The 23,861-nt window shown below is 36.5% G+C and overlaps 1 protein-coding gene across 6 annotated transcripts in view; it reads left to right on the top strand.

The window, feature by feature from the left end:
* The window catches only part of pclob (piccolo presynaptic cytomatrix protein b), a 120,980-nt gene that overhangs the window by 41,763 nt on the left and 55,356 nt on the right, over positions 1 to 23,861 (top strand). For all 6 annotated transcript variants that reach the window (XR_015514739.1, XM_087292979.1, XM_087292982.1 and 3 more), the window contains exon 18: positions 496 to 1,569. Coding sequence is in view for 5 of the 6 variants with exons in the window: in XM_087292979.1 (XP_087149105.1) it covers positions 496 to 1,569 (1,074 nt within the window). In the remaining variant the exon portion in view is untranslated. The remainder of the gene's footprint in view (positions 1 to 495; positions 1,570 to 23,861) is intronic.

Below are 23,861 nucleotides of genomic sequence, written 5' to 3' on the forward strand. Positions count from 1 at the left end.
TAATGTCCAACAATGCATTTGTTAACCTCCCATCATTTTACACTTTTCACTTATAGTTTTAGGCTTGTCTTTAAATTCTGTCTAGCACAGCACATCTTTGACTTTTTGTCCTCTATTTGCTTATTGTTTTTAAAAAGCAATAATTAAGAAGGCACATTTGTATTCATGCTGTCAATGTGGCTAGCCATTCGAATTTCCAGGACATATTCTTTAGTGGTGTGTCTTGCTGCATTTTTGTGTACTTATCTAGTATACAAATAGATTGTTTGACCCTTGCAGGATTTTTCCAGTTCTATACTTTTCACTCACTGATAACCAAATCACTCACTGAAAAGTAAAGGGTAAAACAAGATTAAGGTTAATGATACAAACTGTCTTTTATTATTATCTTAATAACTTATGCTTAAAGACCTGTTTTTTTGTATTTAGAAGGTTTTTAGATATAATTTTAAGAAATAGTTAAGGATGTAATGTCTTATTACATATTTTTTGCAGGTTGATGAATGGCTCTGCCTGAATTGCCAGGTACAACGGGCACAAGGAGGAATAAAAAGTCCTACAGTAAAACCTCAAACAGTTCCTTTAGTAAAGGACAATCAAACTACATCCAAAGCTGACAAGGTAGCTCCAGCTCCAGTTAAGTCCAAACTTGATGAGAATCCAACTGCAGCTCCCACTGAAAAGAAGGCTGGACCTGCTCAGGAAATAAAGAAAGACATTTCAGTTCAAAAGACCAGCAGTGATGCCAAGCCAACTGATAAGATCACCTCTAGAAAAGATCTACCTGAGCAAGACAATACTAAACCAGAACCCGAGAAAACACAACAACAACCACCCAAGGATACAATTACTCCTGTAAAATCTGCTCCACCTACCAAGACTGAACCCCCAAAACAGGAGTCGGGTTTCTTTGGTTTTGGGTTAGGTGGTCCTAAAGCACAGCCTCCTTCCCCAAAACCAACTGAATCAACCACAGGAAGGTTCTTCGGTGGCCTGACAGAAACAGCGCGATCCCGATCACCCTCACCACAGTCTGTTTCTGCTGTCTCTGGGAAAGTTCTGGGCTTTGGATCTTCATTATTTAGCTCAGCATCTAATCTGATCTCTTCAGCTGTTCAAGATGAGCCGCCCACAACACCACCAACTTCAAGAAAAGGTTCCACAGTTTCTACTGACTCTGGTAAAGCTACCACAGCACCAGCCTCCCGCAAAGGCTCAGTGGCTTCTGCCAGGACTACACCACTGACACCTCGCAAAGGATCTGTTACAACAGAAACCGACAACAATCCTCCTGCAAAAGAGGTAATACAGCAGGTTGAAAAGAAACCAGAGCAAGTCAGTGTGGACAAATTATCAAGCATACCTACATCAGAAAAGGATACACCTGAATCTGGAAGGGATATATTACTGACACATCCTGAAAGTTTACCTCAACCATCCACTTGTCCGCTCTGTAAAATTGCTCTAAACATGGACTCGAAGGACCCTCCTAATTACAATACCTGCACCGAATGTAAAAGCGTGGTATGCCAACTCTGTGGATTTAACCCTATGCCTCATCTTGCAGAGGTGAGTACTTGACAATTTATGTTTAATATCTGTTTCTTAATTTCGCTGAATATGTGTCTTTAGGTAAGAGAAGAATTTTAAGGTTTTAATTTGATTGCTTTGATTCTCTCATTGAACTACTTTAGACTCTCTTTGGGAGTTCTCAATCCCCTAAATCTGCTAGTCTGTTCGATGGTGTCTAGAGAATACCCTCTTTTGACTGATGTCTTTCTCTAGTCTTAGCTCTTTTGTATTGATGGTTAATCCGCCCATGTTCTTGGTTGCTTGACAGTTGAATGAAAAAAAATCTGGGCTAGTGGATTTTCCAATGTGCTGTTTATAACCTCTGTTATGCTTGCTCATTCTTCAGAAGGCTCTATCCAAATCCTTGTAATTTTACTGGAGCTACACAAGAGCTGCGAATGCAGCATAGGAGCCAATAAATACATTAGCGCTCTGCAGGGACCAATGAGTAATTGGCATTCTTTCAGGTTTGACCAATAGCATCAGTTTAGACTGAGTCAACAAAGCCCTGCTAAGAGATTAAATAACTTGTGAACCCAAAGACTTCTAAATTAAAATAGGCACTATTGTCCCAGTGGTGATTTAAATCCGCTAATAAAAGTTAAAGATTTGGGAATTTAAAGCATGGTAAATGTAAACGAGCAGCACCCTGATGAAAAATCCAGCTTAAACCAGCCTAGGCTGGTTGGCTGGTTTTAGCTGATCGACCAGCCTGGTTTTAAAGGGGGTTTTGGCCACTTCTAGGCTGGTTTCCAGCCATTTCCAGCCTGTTCTTAGCTTGTCAGGCTGGGAGATGACCAGCTTAAACCAGCTTGACCAGCCTAGCCAAGCAGGGAGTCCAGCCAAAACCAGCTATATCCAGCTTAAACCAGGCTGGCCAAGCTGGTTTTAGCTGGATTTGATTGTCATTTTTCAGCTTGACCAACTAAGACCAGGCTGGAAATGGCTAAAACCCTTCTAAAACCAGGCAGGTCTACCAGCTAAAACTAGCGAACCAGCCTAGGCTGGTTTAAGCTATTTTTTTCAGCAGGGCAGTGTTTCTATGATTACTTAAAATGGCTGTTTGTGTGTGAAACAAGACTTCAAATGTGTTTTATAATTATACATTCATTCTGCATTGCAAATGTGAACACATTTTATTTGGTGAGTTGGCCAGGCCCAGAGTAAACACTAAGCTTGGAGAGCAGAGGCGGTAATCTGCATGAGTGGTGTGTGAGAGCGTAGCTTCACGCTAATGCTGAAACGTGCTGACTCCAGGGGAAGCATCCCTGTGTTTGGACAAAATGTGTGATTACGTAACAGGCTGATTGTAGAGAGCCACAGCTTGCAGCACACTCTGTTAAAGTGATTGAAGGTTGTGCAACAGCATTATTTGATAGGATCTGCAGCAGCTAGGAATACGAGGTGGGGTTGGTGTTCCTCATGATATTCCAATAAATGGAAGGGATTTTGAGCTTGGGGGTTGGTTAAGTAGTTAAATGTCTACTTTGTGCGAGCGGACTGATGCTCTAAAGCTTCCTCGCCATCTGCAGTGTGGGCATGGCCACAAGTACAGCATGTCAACCGTCCATCATTTATGCTAATGTGACTTCCTGTGCTTGTGACCCTTACAAGCTGCTTTGAGCGTATTCATCCGAGCTGTGATTGCAGATAAAATGCTTTGATTTATGGATTACAGTGCACTGAAGAAAATGGCATGAGAACAAGACATGCGATAAACATTCTGTAATGCTTGTTTGTTCAATGTCAAACTGCAGCTGTTCTCTGTCAGTGGCACACTGCAAATCATACAGTATACCACTGAAACAACTCCACTTTTAATAATACTTTTCCATATTCTCATATATTTAAAAGGGTTAGTTCATCCAAAAAAAACTGTAATCACTTTGTACTCACCTTTAAGTGGTTTCAAACCTTTATGAGTTTCTTTATGCAGTTAAACACAAAATATATTACTTTAAAGAAAGCTATAAACCTGTAACCATTGACATCCATAGTAGGAAAAGCAAATACTATGTAAGGGCGTGCTCACACTATGTAAAGTTGCCTTGAACCGGACCAAAGCACAATGTCTCCTCTCCCGACTCCCCCGACAGCCCATACTCACATTGCCTGAGCACACTTACGTCATCGATGATGCGCTGTTCAGTAAGAATCGCTCTTGCTCAGTAGACATTGCTTTAGTTATAACATTTTAGTCGTTTGGGATGCAGTGACACGCAGTCAAATATTTCGCAGAATACATCAGCCACTTTTGACACTCATAAACAATCATAAAGTCCTCGTGCTGCAGGAATTAGGAGCAGCTGTTTGTGCAGCGAGGGGGTTGCGTCTTTAATAATATACAACAGTTTGTGTTCATTGAACAGTAAGTTTGATTAATAAATCCATATAAAACAGTCACTTTAAAGTCACGTCTCATCTTCAGTTTCGGGCTTAGGTGCGCTTTGCACTCACACTACAAGCGTACCACGCCTAAGCCCAAGTAAATTGTGCTCTGGCACACCTCTTCCAAACGGGCCAGGGCCGGCTAACTGAACCGTCCCTGAGGCCGATTTAGAGCACTCACACTTCTCAAACGATCTGGGAAACGGGCCTGGGCACAGTTCGGACAGCATAGTGTGAGTGCGCCCTAAGTCAATGATTACTTTTGTTTTTCTTTCTTTGTGGTCTCAAACAGGTTTGAAACTAAAATTATTTTCATTTTTGGATGAATTATGTCTTTAAGTTATTTAGTATTTTGTGTTTGGATTGTTAAAATAAAGTTTATACAGATAGTTTTTGAATTGATGAGGAAACATCTGACTGTGTCAGGATAGCAGATTACCTGGTAAAATATTCACCATTGTAGGACTGGGCTGGTAAAAAATATTATATTGAATAGCGATAAAATTTATGTCAATAACTATAATAATGGACTTTTTTTTACTCTATATTGATCTAAGAGCCAATTACACAGCAGAAATGTACAACAATGGGAATCTAAAAATGTGTTGATATCCGATTTTCAGAGACGGAGATGTAGAGATTTGAGATGTATCGATTTTTCGAGATGTATCAAATTCGATACACTCAAGATGTATCAAATTTTCGGCCACTGAAAATTTATCGGCCGAAAATATGTTATACCATTTAATGAACCCTCTAATTTTTGTGGCTTCAGTCATTGTTGGGGTACTCTTTTAAATCTGGAAGCATTAACAACGTATTTCGAAATATATGTCATTATCAGTCAATATGGAAAATAATTAGCGAGATTGCATTTTTGCCATATCGCCCTGACGTACACCGCTGGCATTTTTCTGGCAAATTGCAGGAGCTCTGTTTTGACAATCAGCACGCATCTCACTTTGTCTTCTTTGCATGCTAATCAACAATCACATGTGATCTGATGTTTGCTAAAATTGGGGATCTGTGCAAATACATTCACACCCTGTCTTTGTAATCAGTAAATTTCCAGCTAATGTGTGCAGGGTAGAAACAGCTGCAGAAAGGCAAACTTAACTATAATTTAATTGGCTCAGATGAAGTGTTTTCTACAGCAGTGTCCTCATTATTGAACGAGAAAGTATGCACTAGCATGTAGACGTTTCTTCCTGTTATCTGCAGTATTTCTGTAAGTTAGTTGCTTATAAATGTATTGCATTTGGAGGGGACAAATTGTTTTTGTAGAATTTTTAGTTTTGTTTTTACTATGTAGTTTTACATTCATTTTTGTTCCTTTATTATGCAGTCCTTCATCCCATGGGGTCACAATGTCTACAACATTTTTCTTTTATGTTTAAAGATGGCCTATTTAGAAACAGACAGCTTTGCATTTTTATGTGCTAAATCTTATTTGGCTCTGTGCTGTTTCCCTGGCCTTTTGGATATGACAGAGTCAGTCTCTTGTAATATGCCCTTAACATGAGCCTATGACTCTGGCTTCTACAATCCTGCACCTTCACACAGGAAAACAGACCTTTTGCTTCCTTTAGAAGACCTTGATGTTAATTGAAAAATACAGTTTATGCCCAAACAACCTTTTTGAATGACGGTGCACGTTTACATATCTGTCATTGTGTAAAGCTGAGGGCATAGCTTGAAACACTGATGTGCCATATTAAGATATTTAGTGATATACTGTGCCCACATCTGGCACACTGTTGGCCAAAAATAGCTTTAAATTTTAATCTACCTCAGCTAGCATTATGACAGTGGCTCTAAGAATGCTGATGGGCCCAAGGGGCTGTATAGGAGCTTGAGCTTACATTTTTGAAACTACAGATTTTGCAATAAAAAGGAGTGATTTTTGTTTGTTAGAATCATGTTTAGGTGAACTGTGACATTAGAGCGATGATTTAAAATGCATGGTCAATGCATGTTTTTCTATATTTCTTTGTTATTTAATAATTAAAATGCACTTATTATGGAAGTAGTAACGTAACATTTTTTTCATATTATCTTAACAATGTCTAGTTGAAGCTGGCTCTTTTTTGATGATCCTGCAGGTAACTTTTTCAACAGAGATGTACAGTAATGAAATAGAACTACTTCACTACTGTACTTAAGTACTAAAAGGCTGTATCTGTACTGAATTGTTTTTTTCTCCTACAGTAGGTGAGAGTTCAAAGTGGCTATTAACGCCGCAGCATGTACCGCCGCCGTTTGAAATAGGTGCCGCTCTGTTTTTAGTGTATGACCGCAGTTTGTGAATGAGCCGCCAGGGGGCGCAAAGGGACGGGATGCGAACGGACAGAAATAGCCCATACAGCTGCCACTGTGCTTGTAAATGATATTAAACAATAAGTCAAAGCATTATAATTCCTTCATTAAACATTTAAAATTTGTTAACACGCTTTATTGTACTTCCACTTTTACTTCAGTACATATTTTCGATGAGTTTAATATTTTTACTCTGATAGATTTACTTCTTTTTGCCAATGAAAGAATTAAAATTGCTAGTACAATTAATAGTACAACTAACTCTGCATTAAACCATTTTATTGCACACCTCCAGCTGATCAGAATCAAGAATTCCAACAGACCATAGAGTTTTTTTGATGTCAGAAATATGACTATTTCACATTTTTAAGTAGCTTTTTATAGCTCAGTAGCAGGTCTGTTTGTTGATTAAAATTCTTATTGCAGAAGAGAAATTCAATTGTGTAAGATATGAGTGTCCTGTTTTGTCTTATATACAGTAATGGAGTAAGCAGGATGGTTATTGTCTGCTGTGTTTCCTTATTGTTCCTTTTTGCGGTAATATACCAGTGCCCAGCTGTGCCTGAGAGACTTGTGTGTCCTCTCGGTGGAACTGAGTTTTCTATGGCATGTCATTAACACGAAACAATGCTCTGGTGGTTCAGACAACATGGTCATTGTCATCAGGCACAGTTTTATGTCTCCCTTTTTTCATCCTTTTAGTCCTGTGTGTATGTGCCTGTGTGTTTGTGCGCATGTGTGGGTGTGTTTTTGGTGTATCTGTGTACATGTGTGCTTTATGCACAGTAATATGATCATCCCGGTGGTGCAGTGCATTGAAAGGCTTACAAGGTGTGTTCTGCTTGCTAATAAATGATGTTTATTATACGGAGAGTCTGAGAAGCACGTAAAAACCCGCTAGACTAATTTAATGCTATTAACTAACTGGTATCATGTAACCTCACCTGCAAGGGGCCACAGTCAATCTTTTTATGAGGCTAAGCACTGAAGGTGCATGTGTAGGCATGTATTGGATCTGTTAGTAATCTTATTTTGTTACGTGTTTACTGCTAGGCTGTTGTCAAACAAAGAGCTGCATGGAAAATCATTGTCAAGTTTGGCATGTTAATTGAGAAGGGTTTTGTTGTGTTTGTTGCCAGTTTTCTTCAAGCATAGGTTTTGGATAAAAAATAAATAAATACATTTTTTTGGATAAAATGTTTATAAAAAGAATCATAAGAAAGCAGCAAAAAATATTATGTAGCACAATGTTTTTGTGTCTCTTGGCAACATTTCACTGTATTAAAATTATTACTAAAAGATCATGTTCTGGAAATTGGAAATTGTCTACTAGGCATTTGGCTTTGCCACCATAGCACCAAACTGTTAATGTATACAATAATAAAAAATGTAAATAGAAAATATTATTTATTATTTGAATATTATTTTGCAGTAGAACTGTTTCACAAATAAATGCAGTCTTAGCATAAGAAATAAATTTCAAAAACATAAAAAACACTGAACTTCAGACTTAAACTCAGAAACAAATTTAATTTAATTTAATTTAATTTTATTTTATTTTATTTTATTTTATTTTATTTTATTTTATTTTATTTTATTTTATTTTATTTATTTTTTTATTTTTTTTAATTTTATTTATTGAAAATCCAAGACATTAGACTTGTTGTTATGTAAACATTCTCTCACATCTCTAACTTACTGCACAATTAATATAAAGCTAATGATGAGGATGCAAAGCAAATTATTTCATATTTAAATGAAAATGTGTACTCATCACTAATGCTTTGCTTCAGGTTAGAAGCAATAATGTGTAAGATTCCATTTTATCAGCCCAATGACGGAATCTGATGAATGGTCGAAGGTTAAATGCATGCAAGCCTTTTAGCGCTTCTAAAAAAAATAAAATTATATATATATATATATATATATATATATATATATATATATATATATATATATATATATATATATATATATATATATATATATATATTATTTATAAGAATGTAATTATATTTGTTTTCAGCTTTGTAAGGTCCACCCAGTTAGCCCAGTTAAGGTGTCCACTGGTGGATAAAGGTTCACTGCCTGTTCAGTCTCTTCAGTGTACATTGTTGATTTACTTCAGATTTAACTCATATCAGACTCCAATTTGAATATGAGGTGGTTTAGAATATTAATACATTTATCTTTTGTTTTATCTGACTCCATTTATAAAACATTAAGGCCCTTCCAGGCGCAACCCATCACTGGGAAACTCATACACATTCATTCGAACACATACATACCCTATGGACAGTTTAGCCTATACCCAATTTACCTTTATGGTAAATTTCCCCCACAGTCCAAAGACATGCGGTACAGGTGAATTGGGTAGGCTAAATTGTTCGTAGATTAGTGTGTGTATGTGTGGATGTTTCCCAGAGATGGGTTGCGGCTGGAAGGGCATTCGCTGCATAAAAACTTGCTGGATAAGTTGGCGGTTCATTCCGCTGTGGCGATCACAGATTAATAAAGGGACTAAGCTGACAAGAAAATGAATGAATGGATGACCGTATGAACCCTGAATTTATATAAAGCTAATGATGAGGATGCAAAGCAAATGATTTTATGTTCAAATGAAACTGTAATCGTCACTTACTCTATGCTTTAGGTCAGATGCAATAATGCTATAATCAATCTACTTCTAGTCTTTCAACATGTTGCTTTCAAAAACACTTTCTGTCATCAGTTGTCATGACTACACAAATCTGCACAGCCTTAAAAGGTATTTTCCACACATCTATTTTGCATTACAATGGTCTCCATTTCACTTGTGTGCTCAACTCCATAATTGTTGCTTGCAGCTAATTTTCATGCATAGACATCTAGCAATGGATGGCATACAGTATATACGATATTTGTTTTTCTATGAGAGAAATCAGGCTGTTTTATAAGGATACTGCAGCAAACACCATTTTAAAGTATTACACTGCATCAAATTGAATTTAATTCATTTAATCTTCGAACTGCACATCCCTGATGACATTTAAGAGGCTACACGCACATAAGATTGCTGCAGGAATCACAGACAGCTGCAGGAGGAGATACAGTATTTCATGTTCTCGAATGCAGACAGAAACTGTTGGCGAGTCAAATAGGAGAGCTCCCTCGGAGGGAGACGGTGGGTGTATAAATAGTCTGAGGCGAGACTAGAGAGATGCACCTAACCTTTTTTTCCTTCCTTGCAAGCTGCTTTAACAGCAATGAGCTCTCTAGATGCTCCAAGCAGCATGTCTGTGCATGTTCAGCTCTTTAAATGAGAGCAGTCAAAAGAACATCACTAAGGCAGAAACAAAGGCCACTGCAGCTAAATTAGATTGTCAATTCACTATTTAGTGCTAAATCCTGTTCTGCACACAAGCACACAGTTCAGTAAATTACCATATTGACAGCTGCATTTGACCAAATTATGCCACAAAATACCAGTTTCTTTTTTCTTCTGTTAAACACAAAATATATTTTGAACAATGCTGGTTGCTGGGACCCATTGACTTTCATAGTATATGTCTACTATGGAAGTTGATGGTCCTAGCAACCAGCATTCTTCAAAACACTGACTTTTATGTTCTTCTAAAAAAATAAATGTTAGGGTGAATGTTTTAGACATATTAGGGTGATATAAAGACAAAAAGTCTCTTTTTTTAAAATTACCTGACGTTAAAATAGGATCCAAATCCATCCCGTTTTGAGGTCGAACACAATGTGACATAGAAATGAGGCTTCTCCGCCCACCGAATTGATTGACAGCAGCATATTAACATGTCTCCTAGTAATGCATAAACTCATATCAACAAAACAGGATGTGCACAAAGCAACTGGCATTAAAAGATCTGTTCAGCTCTCTGTGATCATCAATCATCATCAAATGTGATCAAGAATGCGTTTTACAAGTTCAAAATGTTTTTTAAACGGTGCAGTTGTCTGCGAATTGAAGAGGAGGGGGTGAAGACTAAGAAGTCGAATTCCAGGAGTGTTCTGTTAGAAACAAAACGGGAGATGAGTTTAAAATACGGGAGACTTCCGGGAAAATGGGAGTGTTGGCAGATATGGTGTGATTCATTGAAAGGCTTGAATAAACTCCACTACAAATACATTAAATAATCATTGGGAAAGATCTTACTGTAGTATTTCTCACAAACGTTACATGAGATCTGCTTCCTTCATGTCTGTCATGGTGCTGTGTAATTGACGCAGCCGAGGCAGAGATTCAGGCACACTCTGACATGTGGAAACGGTGGGCAAGGAGAACTAGCTTTAAAGGCACAGGCAACAAAAACAACTACACAGTGTTTAGAAAAGAAACTTCGAATATTCTGAGAGGTGTAACAAACTATCTGATGGGTGTTTTGAGCTGAATCTTTACAGTGACATTAAGGAGACACAACATACTTGTCTTAAACTTTAAAAAGGGGGTAAAATAGGTCCCCTTTAAGGCTAAAAAAAAAGAAAAAAAAGAAAAAAAATTGTGTCTTGTAATCCAATTTTCTAGCCAATTTAAAATTATTGTTTGGTTTTTAGAAAAAAAAATACTAAATTACTTAAGTTTCACCTTTATACAATAAAAAATAATCTGTCGTGGTGAGCATTAAAATCCAAAAATCTACTTTATTTTCCTTACAGCATGAGTTGATTATTGAGCTTGTTTCTGGGAGAAATTTACATAAATGTGGCCTTCTTCTAAACAAGACAATCATTTTTATGATACAATGTTTAAGACTTGCAGTCACACTTTATTTTAATGTACAATTGATGCCAATAACAAAATATTAACCTACCATTCGCTAAGTCTTTTAGCTCAATCAACTACTAATTAGCTACTTATCAATAATTAGGGTTTGGGTATGATTAGGGATGTAAAATAAGATCACTCCAGGCGTCTCCAGGCTTTAGACGATGGTCTGAAAAAGAGAAAATATCCAGTGAATGGCCGCTTTGTGGATGAAAATGCCTTGCAGGTCAGAGAAGAATGAGCAGACTAATTCAGATGAATAAAAGTTGACAGCAACTGCTTTTGGAAAAGGTTTTGATACCACACGCCGAATAGGAGAAGAAAAAAAAACATCTGCATTTCGCGTGTGTGTGTGTATGTCTGTGGTCCTTTACTGACTCAGAGAATCATGAGAATCATGTCTAACAGCTGTGTGTGTATACTGTAGAATATCCTGTTGCAAAATTCTATGAATGTCATACATGACGGTAATAGTTTGATTGCAGTGTTTACATGTCTGTACCGCATTTCAATTATGTGACTAAAATCGGCATACTCCACATGTCTTAATCTGACTTCTTTTTAGTTCGATTATAACCTTAATTGGATTAAATGAATCAAAAATGACTGTTTACAAGGTAGACTCTCAATTAAAGTATTTTCCTAATCGCATTAAAATCGGATTATTGAGGTCCATGTAAATGTACTTAGATGATGTAAGCACACAACAGATGTGTCTCTTTATGGTTTTAACATAGGAAGATGTATAGGCCTTGACTGATTTGTGTTGCCAAATTTTACTATAAAAGCAAAGAGGGACAAGTCAGCAACAATCTGACAGAAATCAAAAGGGTTTATATTGGCAATAAGACCAACGTCATAGCCAGCACCTGCAAATTGAATTAACTCTATAAACTGAAATGCTTTGTATGTCACTGCTTAAACACAAGCCCAAAATGTTTATAAGTGGACATGGCAACACTTCAAAAAGTACTCTGTGAAGCAGCTTCAAAAAGCGAATAGCTTTGTAGATAGTCTAGCTTAAATCCTGCAATGTAAGTTATTTGTGCTGTAATAATGCTTTGGTAAAATAGTATACTGTATATTTCAGAGAATTGCTATGGCTAACTCCAAAAATGTTGTGTTCCATACACTAATACAAATCTAATTTAGGAGATTTATTCACATATTTGAATGCAGTGTGTGTACATTTCCAGAGTGTATTTTGAAATGCACAGCATATAGTATTGCGGTCATAAGATTTGCACCTGAAATCAATTGCATGCATTCAAATGATACATTTTGCTGAGGCATGAAAATATAAAATGAGAATATTGTTGTTTAAAAAAAAAAACCTCTTCCCCTCTCGGGTTTTATCTGCTTACTGTCACACCGGTGGGCAGCACGGGCTGGCTCTGTGCCTTCAGTGCCGAGCACTCTGCTTATTACAGATTAGTAGGTCAAGATTCTCTATTATCATTGGACCTGATTTATTGGGACTGTACTGCTGTGGGGGTGGTTGAAAGCTCACTATATTAGCCAGTTACAACCGTTGCCAAAGGCAGCTGCCAGGAATCGATACGGTGTCAGACACAGCTCTGCAATGCCGTGGTCCCGTGGAGGAATAGCACCTCTGAACTGAACTGGCTATATATTCATCTTACTTTTAAATACAAATCTGTTCGAGCTCTGCAATAAAAACAGACTGACAAAATAAAACAAAAATAGCTGATGTTTAGGTGGTACAGGTAGTTGTATTTCAGCTGAAATGTGCCACTCTTTCCAAGTATTCTGTAATCTTGTGGCAGGCATTTGTAGCATATTTGGGCTCTTTGTTGTTAGTGTGCCCTTATTTACAGAGCTTTAGGGAGCTAGATTTTGCAGCAATAAATGTTGAATACAAAGTGGTATTATTGTTATTGCTTTTGGCATTGCAGCTTGTGCTGCCTTTAGCAAATGAATGGAAGAGCTTTATCTAAAGGAGCTTCTAACAAAAAAATACAGTTATCTAGATGGCTGCTGTAAATTGAAGAGAAACAGGTTACAGTCAAGTCACCTTTATTTATCAAACGCTTTTTGTGCAATATAAATAAATGCAGATTTTGACTGAGGAAATAACAGAATCAGTGCTAACTCCATTGAATGAGAGGCACATTTAAATTATGCTGTGAACTGTGCTATTTTCATTGTTATACTCAAGTTAGTTCTGTGTTCTGTTCAATAGAATAACTGTTACTCAAAGTGTTGCCAGATAATGCTGACTTTTTCTAGCCCAAAAGCTGTCCAAAATCAGCCAAAACCCACAAATAAACGCCCAAAATATTAGAGCGATATTTCATATTCATTCATTCATTCATTCATTCATTCATTTTCTTGTCAACTTATTACTGTGATAATTTTGCAATTTGTAAAACATAAAAAACAACACAGGCTAATTCTAAAAATGTAGCCCTGTTTATATTTCTGAAGATCCAGATTTATGTTGTAAGAAGTGCGTATGGCTGCATTTCGTCTTTAAAACTAATGCTACAGGGGTGGTATGACACCACCCCTTTTCACGCCTGGCTGTTTGACCGCTTACCTCAGTATGGACAGCTTTCCCACTGTTACCAGTTTGTCCAGTTAGCATAGTGGATTTGAGACGCAGGGAGGGGTTGACCATGATGACGGGGTCGAGTCCGACAAAGAACAGTTCTAGAAAGTGGGTAAGACAAAAACAGAAGCCCAAAAATAAAATGAATAAGTAAATAACAAGGTGAGAACAAGGTAAAATCTAAAAATGTGTTAAAAATGAGGCAAGGGCTTTTCTTTTTCTGGATTGCTTTTTAAAACTGTTGGTTGGGTTTAAGTAAGTGAGTGGATGGGTCAATCGGTGCTTTTGAAAACACTGTTAGTTGGGTTTAGGGAAGGAGGAGGGAGGGTCAGTCATTCAATCAGTCATTCAGTCAATTGACAGTAGCCTCTCGTAGATTTATGTGAGAACAGCAGATTGGCACGATTGGCACTCTCGAGAGAAAATTGAGATCTCAAAAAGAGTACACAGCGCCCTCTGGTGTTTTTGCAAAACCAAAAACTGCAAAATACGTACTTCCCGGGATGTATTTGGCGCTCTCCAGAAATGTATATAGGGGTACATTTTCAGAATGATTCTGGGTTGGAAATCCCAATATTGTATCTGAAGCCTAATTGTTGTCATTTTAAAATAAGACTGCATGAGTGTTTGGATCAATAAAATAATAAAAAAAAAATGTAAAAAAAAATCCTGGCTAGTTTGAGTTGTGGTAATTTAACTGATTAGAAAGCATAGAAAAGGGTCAGCTTTCTTCTTTTATAGTGTGGTTTATGGTGGTGCAGTAAAGCTTGATGTATCTTTTCATCAGAGAGCTAGTGTGTTTTCCTCTGGGGTTAATCACTGAGAACAATGACCCATGTGAGGCCTGTCTCCAGGCCTTCTGGTCCTCGCTGGTTCTCTGTAATTAAAGAGGACTTTGCATGGCACATATCCAGGCATGGCTGTTTCAGAACCAGCTGTGGAGGGCACAGAGATACATTTGTGCAACAGGAAGGACCAGCTAATGATACTACTCATGGTCATTGCGCTAGGATGCTAACAACACACCATAAAATTAGTGTAAGGACAGGCAGGAACATAATGTACTGTAGCAGTAGCACCAATGTACATGATAAGATGTCTTATGCTAAGAGAACAGCTCATTTTGGTATAGCTCAAATGCTTAAATAAAGGATAACATGTTTGTTTATGTTTCATAGATTTATTAAGTACTGGATTCTGAAGCACTTTATTTATAATAAAATAAAATAAAAATCTAAAATCTCAATCCTTTATTTATCTTGATTTAAAAATTTAGTCAGATGTTCTCGTATGGACTGGAAAAAAAGGATCTGGGTTTCAGTTGTCCTGGCAAAAAACCTTTTTGGGTGGAAATAAAAACAATTGTGTGTATTTTTTTAAATGCAAATGAGCGTCTGCTACCTTTCCCTTTCGCAGAAGATGGACACTTTACAGCTTGTGCCTCAGTTACTCACATTACTATAATAATCATGGCCATGCGATTTAAAGCGGACCTATTCTGGCACTTTTTACAAGATGTAAAATAAGATTCTGATGTGCTTAGATTGTGTATGTGAAGTTTCAGCTCCATACACGCTTTGATCCTAATTGTGCCATTTTGGTGACTGCTGCTTTAAATTCAAATGAGATTGTGCTCTTTTTTAAAAGAGGGAGGAGCTACAATGTATCAGCATAGTGGCAGATTCAAAAACATCACTAACGTACTATGTTAATGAGGAGGAGATCATCACTGATGGGCAGGGCTTTTCACCTCTTATGACATGTACAGCAGGAAAAAGTCAAAGTGTTTCTGCAGACTGTTTTCATTAAGTGTGATCATAAGAAACCATTACCATTAGAAGCTGGTTATATTCACAGACTGTTGCCACACGACTGTGTTTAAACTCAGTTATAAAAGTCGGTTATAAATAATTGTTCCCTTGTAAAGCCTTGCATGACTAAACCAAGTTTTCTTTTGCGTCAACTGTCAAATGCATACAAGGTTATGTCAAAGGCATACAAATATACATTATTATTAAGTCATTATTATATGTTTCTGAATGTAAACCATTGGAAAAGGAACCACATATATACCAATTAGAGCTGTCAACACAGATGAAAACATACTTGTCTAAACCAGGTCTGTGGATAATTTTTTTATTTTTATTTTTGGGGATATTGTGACACGTAAATGGCCAAACAAACGCTCAGGAATACCTTTGCAGATCTTTTCCATGCTAAAAGTGCACACATTACTCATTAAAAGAAATTGAAGATGTAAAATTGCATAATATGATCCCTTGAAATGAACTGACAGGTAAAATTTATGTTACAAACTTTGACTTTGTACCAAAGTTCTTGTGATTTTGGCATACATATGCTTAGGAAATGGCAGGAAAACAAGTGCAAAACAAGAGCAAGCGAGCATGCTAACAGTGTGGGGTGAGAAGCTATAATGTTGGGTAATGTTGCATGATCTCCCACTGCTGTTAAACTTAGGGGAAAAAAAGGAAAAAAAACTCATAATATCAGAGTGAAGTGCTGTTCTCAATTTTATGTTTCTTGTTTGTCTGTATAGCTTCAGAATGGAAGTGTTGGTGAAACATAATTTTCTCGTCTAATAGAGACACATGGCTTCTCTTTCTTAACTTTCCTTATCACCATATTCCCAGTGTCAAATGTAAAACTGATAAATATACAGAATAGTTCCAGTTGCTCTTTGTAGACTGAATGTGCCTGCCAAGATGTGTTACTTTAGATCTGTGTGAACTTTTTAGTCATATTTTAGTCTTCTAAATCATTTAAGTTTTAGTCTAATTTTATTCGACAAGATTTCATAAGATTTAGTTTAGATTTAGATAGTCCCTTTATTAATCCGGGGTCACCACAGCGGAATGAACCGCCAACCTATTCAGCACATTTTTAAGCAGCGGATACCCTTCCAGCCGCAACCCATCTCTGGGAATCATCCACACACACATTTACACACACTTATACACTACGGACAATTTAGCCTACCCAATTCACCTGTACCTCATGTCTTTGGACTGTCAGGGAAACCGGAGAACCCGGAGGAAACCTACGTGAACGCAGGGAGAACATGCAAACTCCACACAGAAATGCCAACTGAGTGACAGCACTACCTACTGCGCCACTGCATCACCTGACTAAAATATATTTGGTTTAATTTAAATTGAATTTAATTAAAATATTATATACATTTATTTATACAAAATATTCGAACTTAAAATTAAATAAAACCGTCTCATAAAAATATGGGATATAGCTTGAAGACCAAAAATTAGATATGCATTGTTTATTTATATCACAATAATATGTAAAATGATGTGTCGGCAAGTACAGTAGACTACTTAAAATGCAGGATTATTTAGAAAAACTTTTATTTTAACGTGGTAAACTACTAGTCTTTTAACCAGTCTGTTAAACAGTTTCATGCAATTAAATCATTGAAAAGGCTTAAGATAGTTTAAGTCCACTTTGCAATGTCATGTTATATCTATAGCAAGCTTTACTGTTGTAGTTGGTCTTACAGTACATGATGCTTAGCTATAGCATTGAGTAAATAAGTAGAGTAATGACATAGGACTGGCAAATGATAACATGTTATCTTGTAAAATTGTCACCTTGGAATTATAAGGTTCTACAAAGTCTGCGTTCTGAAAGATTTTGAGATAAAGAGCTTTAAAGTTTTTGCATTCCGTAGCAAACAGCATGTGTGTAACATTTGTTTTTTTTACATAAAAAGTCCTAAAATGGAAACAACTTCCCAAAAAAAATTTCCCAAAATGTAAATAAGTCTTCATTTAATAAGTCAAAAACTCAATTTTGACAAAAGTGTCAGATAGAACCTTATAATTCTCAGGTGACGAAATGTGCACTCAGTCCCATGGCTCTGTTAACTCACATGGAGGTATTTTAAGGAAAAGTACGTAAAAATTTAAAGTGTGCTTCACTTCAAGGCAGTTTCATTAGAATCCGACTGAAAAGCGATTATAGCACTACAGTATCATTATGAAATAATCACATTGCAGAATGAAGCAGTTTTTTTTTTGTGGCAGAGCTACACTTTAAATGGCTGTCATGATGATCATGGCAGACACAGACAGCACATGTGAACCTAGCGCGTGTTAGATCAGGGTTAAAGTTATATTATTTCAGTTAAGCAAAAGCACACACTTAGGTAAATAAAAAAAGATCTGAGTTTACCTTTGCGTGAATTTCGGGATGATTTGCTGGCATGCTGATATCGCTTTAGATTTGTTGTTTTTATCAGCTATTTCCTCCCTATATGGTTTACAGTTTTATTCTCTTAGCTGTTGCCATTTCATTTTAGTTTAAACAGACCTCTATGGCTGATAATTTAATCACGTCCACGTCTACTGTGGATTAGTTACTTTTCAAATGTGTGAGTGTGCTACATGCATCACACACCAAGATTAATTCGGATTGGATATTTACCAAAATACATCCCTCAATCACATTCTCATCTCAACGAAAATGTCAGTATATTTTTATTATAGTTGTCATCATCATTAAGGCAAGTTTATTAATATAGCTCATTTCATACACAGTGCAATTCAAAGTGTTTTATATTAACAGGAATAAAATAGTATAAAAGAAAAAAATAAAGACAAATAGTGTAAAAACAGAATAAAATGTGTTAAAACAGGTTATAAAAGAATGAAAAAGAAGAGAAAAGCATAATAGTGCGATCTGTCCGACGTAGCACAGTCCTCATTCGGTAAAGGCACAGCTAAACAGATGTGTTTTAAGTCTGGATTTGAATGTACCTAATGTTGGAGCACATCTGATCATTTCTGGAAGCTGATTCCAGCAGCAGGGGGCGCAGTAGCTGCATGCCGATTCACCCTGCTTTGACTGAACCCTTGGAATTTCTAGTTTATATGATCCTAAAGATCTGAGTGATCTATTAGGTTTGTATTCAGTGAGCATATCTGTAATGTATTGAGGTCCTAGGCCATTTAGTGATTTATAGACAAATTATAATACTTTAGAATCTATTCTGAATGTAACTGGGAGTCAGTGTAAAGACCGGAGGACAGGTGTGATGTGCTCTGATGTTCTGGTTCTGGTCAGAATCCTGGCTGGAGCGTTCTGGATGAGCTGCAACTGTCTGACTGTCTTTTTGAGAAGGCCAGTGAGGAGTCCGTCACAGTAATCCACTCTGCTGGTGATAAAAGCATGAACAAGTTTCTCTAAGTCCTAACTGGAAACAAAGCATCTAATTCTTGCAATGTTTTTGAGATGATAGTATGCGGATTTAGTTACTGCTTTGACATGGTTATTGAAACTCAGATCTAACTTCAGAATCACACCAAGAATCTTGACCTTATTTTTTGATGTTTGACCCCTAAAGCCAAGGAACGCATTCACCTTGAGAATTTCATCTCTGTTCCTAAACGCAATGACTTTAGTTTTCTCTTTGTTTAACTGAAGAAAGTTTTGGCACATCCAAATAATTTTGGTTTCGTTTTCGTTTAGTTTTCATCGGTAGAAACTTGTTCGTCACAAAAATGGGGAGGAAAATATTTCAATGAAATGAACACTGCTGTAGATTGATCTTAAAAGCATACTTCTGCTCTTGCCATTTGTCTTTACCTGATTAAAAACTGAAAATAAAAGTAAAGGAAGCATTTAGAGAATGCAAAGGATAAATTGTATAAATGCCCAAATGTATGCACCTTTATCTAAAGAACACTGGCAAGACATGTTTTAAAAGAAACACTGTGGCTTGAAATTACCATATTCTGTCAATACAAGTTAAAAATCAATTCTCTCTCTCCTGTGCCAAAATCATGTACACCACATAACAAACTCACCTGATTATGGTTATGTGAATCCTAAACCAGCCTAATTATTCAAGCGTTTCGGAAGACTGATTTAGTCATGTTTGAGCAAAACACAGGCTAATCGATTTTAAAAAGATGTACTTTTGTGCGTCCCTATTTAGAATCTTGATTAAGCTCTTTTTGCATTTATTTCTGTTTGTAGCAGCCACAATTCAGCCTTTTTGTTTTTGCTGTGGTATTTATGCATCTCTATCAGTGCTCTAAATCCTGCAAGCTGCACTGACAAGCAGCAGTGATGAGGACATTCTTTCACATAGTCATGCATACTGGAAAAGATGATTGGTTCCTTTTATTGTTAATTAATCTTCTGATTGGTCTCCCTGCTCTGATGGTCCTGCGCTCCTGATTTGCATATGTATAAGCCAGTCAAATTTCCAATTAGAAGTGATGATTGCACTCTTTACTAAAGCCACAGCCAGTGTTCAAATAAGCTTGTTCTCTCTCTTTTTTTTTTTTGCAACCCTGGGCATTTCTGGCTATGCTATATATGGATGTATCTGTCAATTCGTTATTCTTGCAGAATAATGGGGAAGCTGTTCATCTAGTTTGTAGTAGGCTAGCAGTTATCTGGTATATCATGTTCATATTTATTGTATTATTTTCTAGATTTCTTAAGTACTGGATGTTAAACCTTATTATAAACACTTTATTTCTCATAATGCCTTTCTTGCTGAGCGTTGCCCTCAAGGGCTTTTCTTCAATAAATAATCTGCTCTAGGCATTTGCCTCACCAATGCAACCATGTTACTAAAAATTATTCTACAAATCTTTTCCAAACTGTTACTGATGTTGCTGATCAGGGCTGCACAATAAATCGTCATCATGATGTGTGCATCCGCAATAGTCACATCGCAGGATGTGTAATGTCAAGTCATAATTATAATTCATTTGAGCACATGAGTTACCACAAAGCTTAACCATACAGTGATAAACGAGTTTATTGTTTTTGTATTTCTAAGGTGGCATGGTGGCTCAGTGGTTAGCACTGTCGCCTAAGTGCAAGAAGATCGTTGGTTCGAGTCTCATCTGGACCAGTTGGCATTTATGTGTGGAGTTTTCATGTTCTCCCTGTGTTCGTGTGGGTTTACTCCGGGTGCTCCGGTTTCCCCCACAGTCCAAAGACATGTGCTATAGGGGAGTTGGATGAACTAAATTGGCCTTAGTGTATGAGTTTGTGTGTTTATGAGTGTGTATGGGTGTTTCTCAGTACTGGGTTGCAGCTGGAAGGGCATCCACTGTGTAAAACATGCTGGAATAGTTGGTGGTTTATTCCTCTGTGGCAACCTCTGAAACAGAGAATAAACCGAAGGAAAATTAATAAATGACTGACCTGTGACTATGTACACATTTCAAGTGAATTTATAGTATTCAGGCACAAGAAGTTATAATTGTAATGAAGTTAGATTGTGGAGAACCGGCAAATTTTTTTATATTTTTATAAATAAAAATAAAATATACATTTTTTTATTTATTTGTATTTGTTTATTTGGCAGGGACATTTTATGAAAATATAAAACAAACAGACTGAAAGCAAGAAAAAAAACAATATGTCCGGGCCCATTACTCTCTCGCCCAGCCCTGGCATCTCTCCTCCTTTTAGCTTCCAGGGCTCCTCCATGAGATTTAAGGCAGGTGACGCCTGACGTGTTTAGGTGTCCCTGATTATCTCACTCACGCCACCCGCCTCGCATGCACTTATGGCTCTCTGCCCTGCCTCACTCGCCACAATAATGTTTATAGCTTTAAGCAAAGATTAATTGGATTTAATAATTTAAAAGCTGAAGACTGTGCACTGTTGTTTTACATTTAATTGGTAAATTTCTGTACCTGAATACAGTTAGACTCTCCAGAAACTATAGAATCATGTCTTTGCTCTATTGTATTTATACATGCTTGTACTTTTAGTATTCTTATACAGATATGCTCCCCAAAGTTATATATATATATATATATGCAGAAAAACAACATATTTCTGATGTAAACATTAGCTAGGATCTACTATGTCAGACCATGTGTAGTGCTCTGTCTAGCTTGTAATACTCTTAATGTAGATTAGAATTTAATAGAATAAAAGTATATACACAGAATTACTGAGTGAACTACTCAATTATAACACTGATCAAATCATGTTTTAGTTTACACATTTCTTCATTCATTTTATTTTCTTGTCACATATTGTACAAATAAAAAAAGATTAGTTTTCTTGGACTGCTTCTTAACATGTCACAGTTGCCAAATCATTTGCTTTTCATGTGTGTTACAATTCATTTTAACATGTGAAACTCATGTGATACAATTTTGATGCTTGTGTAGTTTTCCTGAAAGAGAAAATCTAGTAAAAGTAAATTGATCTATAATCAAGAATAATTTTTAAAAGAATAAAAAAAATCTTGTTTCAGTGAGCTTTTCCCTCTGCGTTCGCTTCTAAATTTGATTGTGTTAAATTTGCAAAAATAAATTTCATTCATTCATTCATTCCTTTTTTTTTTTTCCGGCAAAGTCCCTTTATTAATCTGTGGTCACCACAGCTGAATGAACCACCAACTTGTCCAGCACATTTAGTTTTTTTTTACACAGTGGATGCTCTTTCAGCTGCAACCCATCTCTGTGAAACATCCATACACACTCATTCACACTCATACAATCTCAGAAATAAAGGTACGTGAGCTGTCACTGGGGTGGTTCCTTTTCAAAAGGTACACATTTGTACTTATAGTGTCCATATTGGTACCCCAAAAATATATATTAGTAGCTAAAAAATTTAAGAGGAACACTTTTTAGTACTTTTTTTACTTTTTAGGTACTAATATTTACCCTTAAGGTGTTAATATGGACCTTTAAGGTACAAATTTGTACCTTTTGCGAAGGTACCACCCCAGTTACAGCTCACGTACCTTTATTTCTGAGAGTGTACACTACGGACAATTTAGCCTACCTAATTCACCTGTACCGGAGGAAACCCACGTGAACGCAGGGAGAACTTGCGAACTCCTCACAGAAACGCCAACTGACCCAGCCGAGGCTCGAACCAGCAACCTTTTTAATTTATATATATATATATATATATATATATATATATATATATATATATATATATATATATATGTTAAATAATTATTATATTTAAGAAATACAACAAAAAAAATTATATTTAAGAAATACAACTAAACGGCTTTGACAATCAAGGTTTTATATTTGGTCATTTTTGTTTTATTATCTATTTAGTACCGTATATGTGGTCGACTGTTAGGAAGTCAATGTTTAAGGAATAAATGGAACGCTTTCTGATCACCCTTCACTTTCTGAAGGCATGCCTAAGGTGCTTTAAAATACTATCTGAGAGGCCAGCTTACTAGAATTTGTTACAAAGACTCAGAATAAACTGAGCTCTGGGGAACATAAATCTTATCTTGTTTCCATGGTGACATTTAGTAATGACCCAGTCAAACCCTTTTTCTTTTTAGTCTGGTATTTTATTGTAATGCGGGTGTTCTGAAGTGGAAGGGAAGGCTGTCTTGATCTACCTGACTTGTTCTTTTTGCCTGTAATTACATGCCTCTCTGGCTGTGCCTCATTTTTTCCCTGGTATACAATGTTTAAAAAAGACCCAGAAACATACATAAAATGGAACTAAAAAGATGGAGGAAAAACTGTTACAAACGGTTTAAGCTGAATTGATTCACTTCCGAACAGAATATTTATATGTTTTGAAGGAATTATGGCTTCAGTCTAGATTCAGCTTTAGGGTTCACATTTTGGTTTCCTCTTTGGAATGCATTTGCATACCCCTAGCCATTTTAAATGACTTGAATACTTGCATTTTCTCTGTTCTATTTTTTCTATAATCAGAAATAAGCCTGTGAGCATGATAAAAGAGACAGAGGGCATGTTACATCATAGAAGAACAGTACTCAAGTCAGATCATGTGCCTTTGAATTGTGGTTTGTTTGCATCACTGGGCGTGGGAATTTATCCTAATGTGTTTGTGTGTGTTTGCGTGTCTGCTTTTGACTTATTCTGTTGCTTCTTCTTAGTGTTTATTTACCCCTTTGCTCTTGCACTTCTTTCTAATAGATCATGCACACATAAAACTGTACATTTCAAGATCAGAGACAGTTGGTCAGTCACTGCTGCTAGTATATGTAAACATAATGAAAAGTCACAAATCTTTGTAAAAATCGAGACAAAAATTATGCATTATTTGATCATGTATTAAAATTTTATTATTCAGTGAGTTATATGAGATATTGCTTTTTGGTTGCATATTTCATTTGAACAGTAGGAGTATGCCATATGAATATTCTGAAAGACAGAATAGACACTGTAGAGAGGCTTTAACACCTGCCTTATTTAGTTTAGTTGAATCGCACTA

The sequence above is a fragment of the Danio rerio genome, chromosome 18, assembly GCF_052040795.2.
Source record: "Danio rerio strain M-AB ecotype USA chromosome 18, GRCz13ab, whole genome shotgun sequence".
Taxonomy (NCBI): Eukaryota; Metazoa; Chordata; class Actinopteri; order Cypriniformes; family Danionidae; genus Danio; species Danio rerio.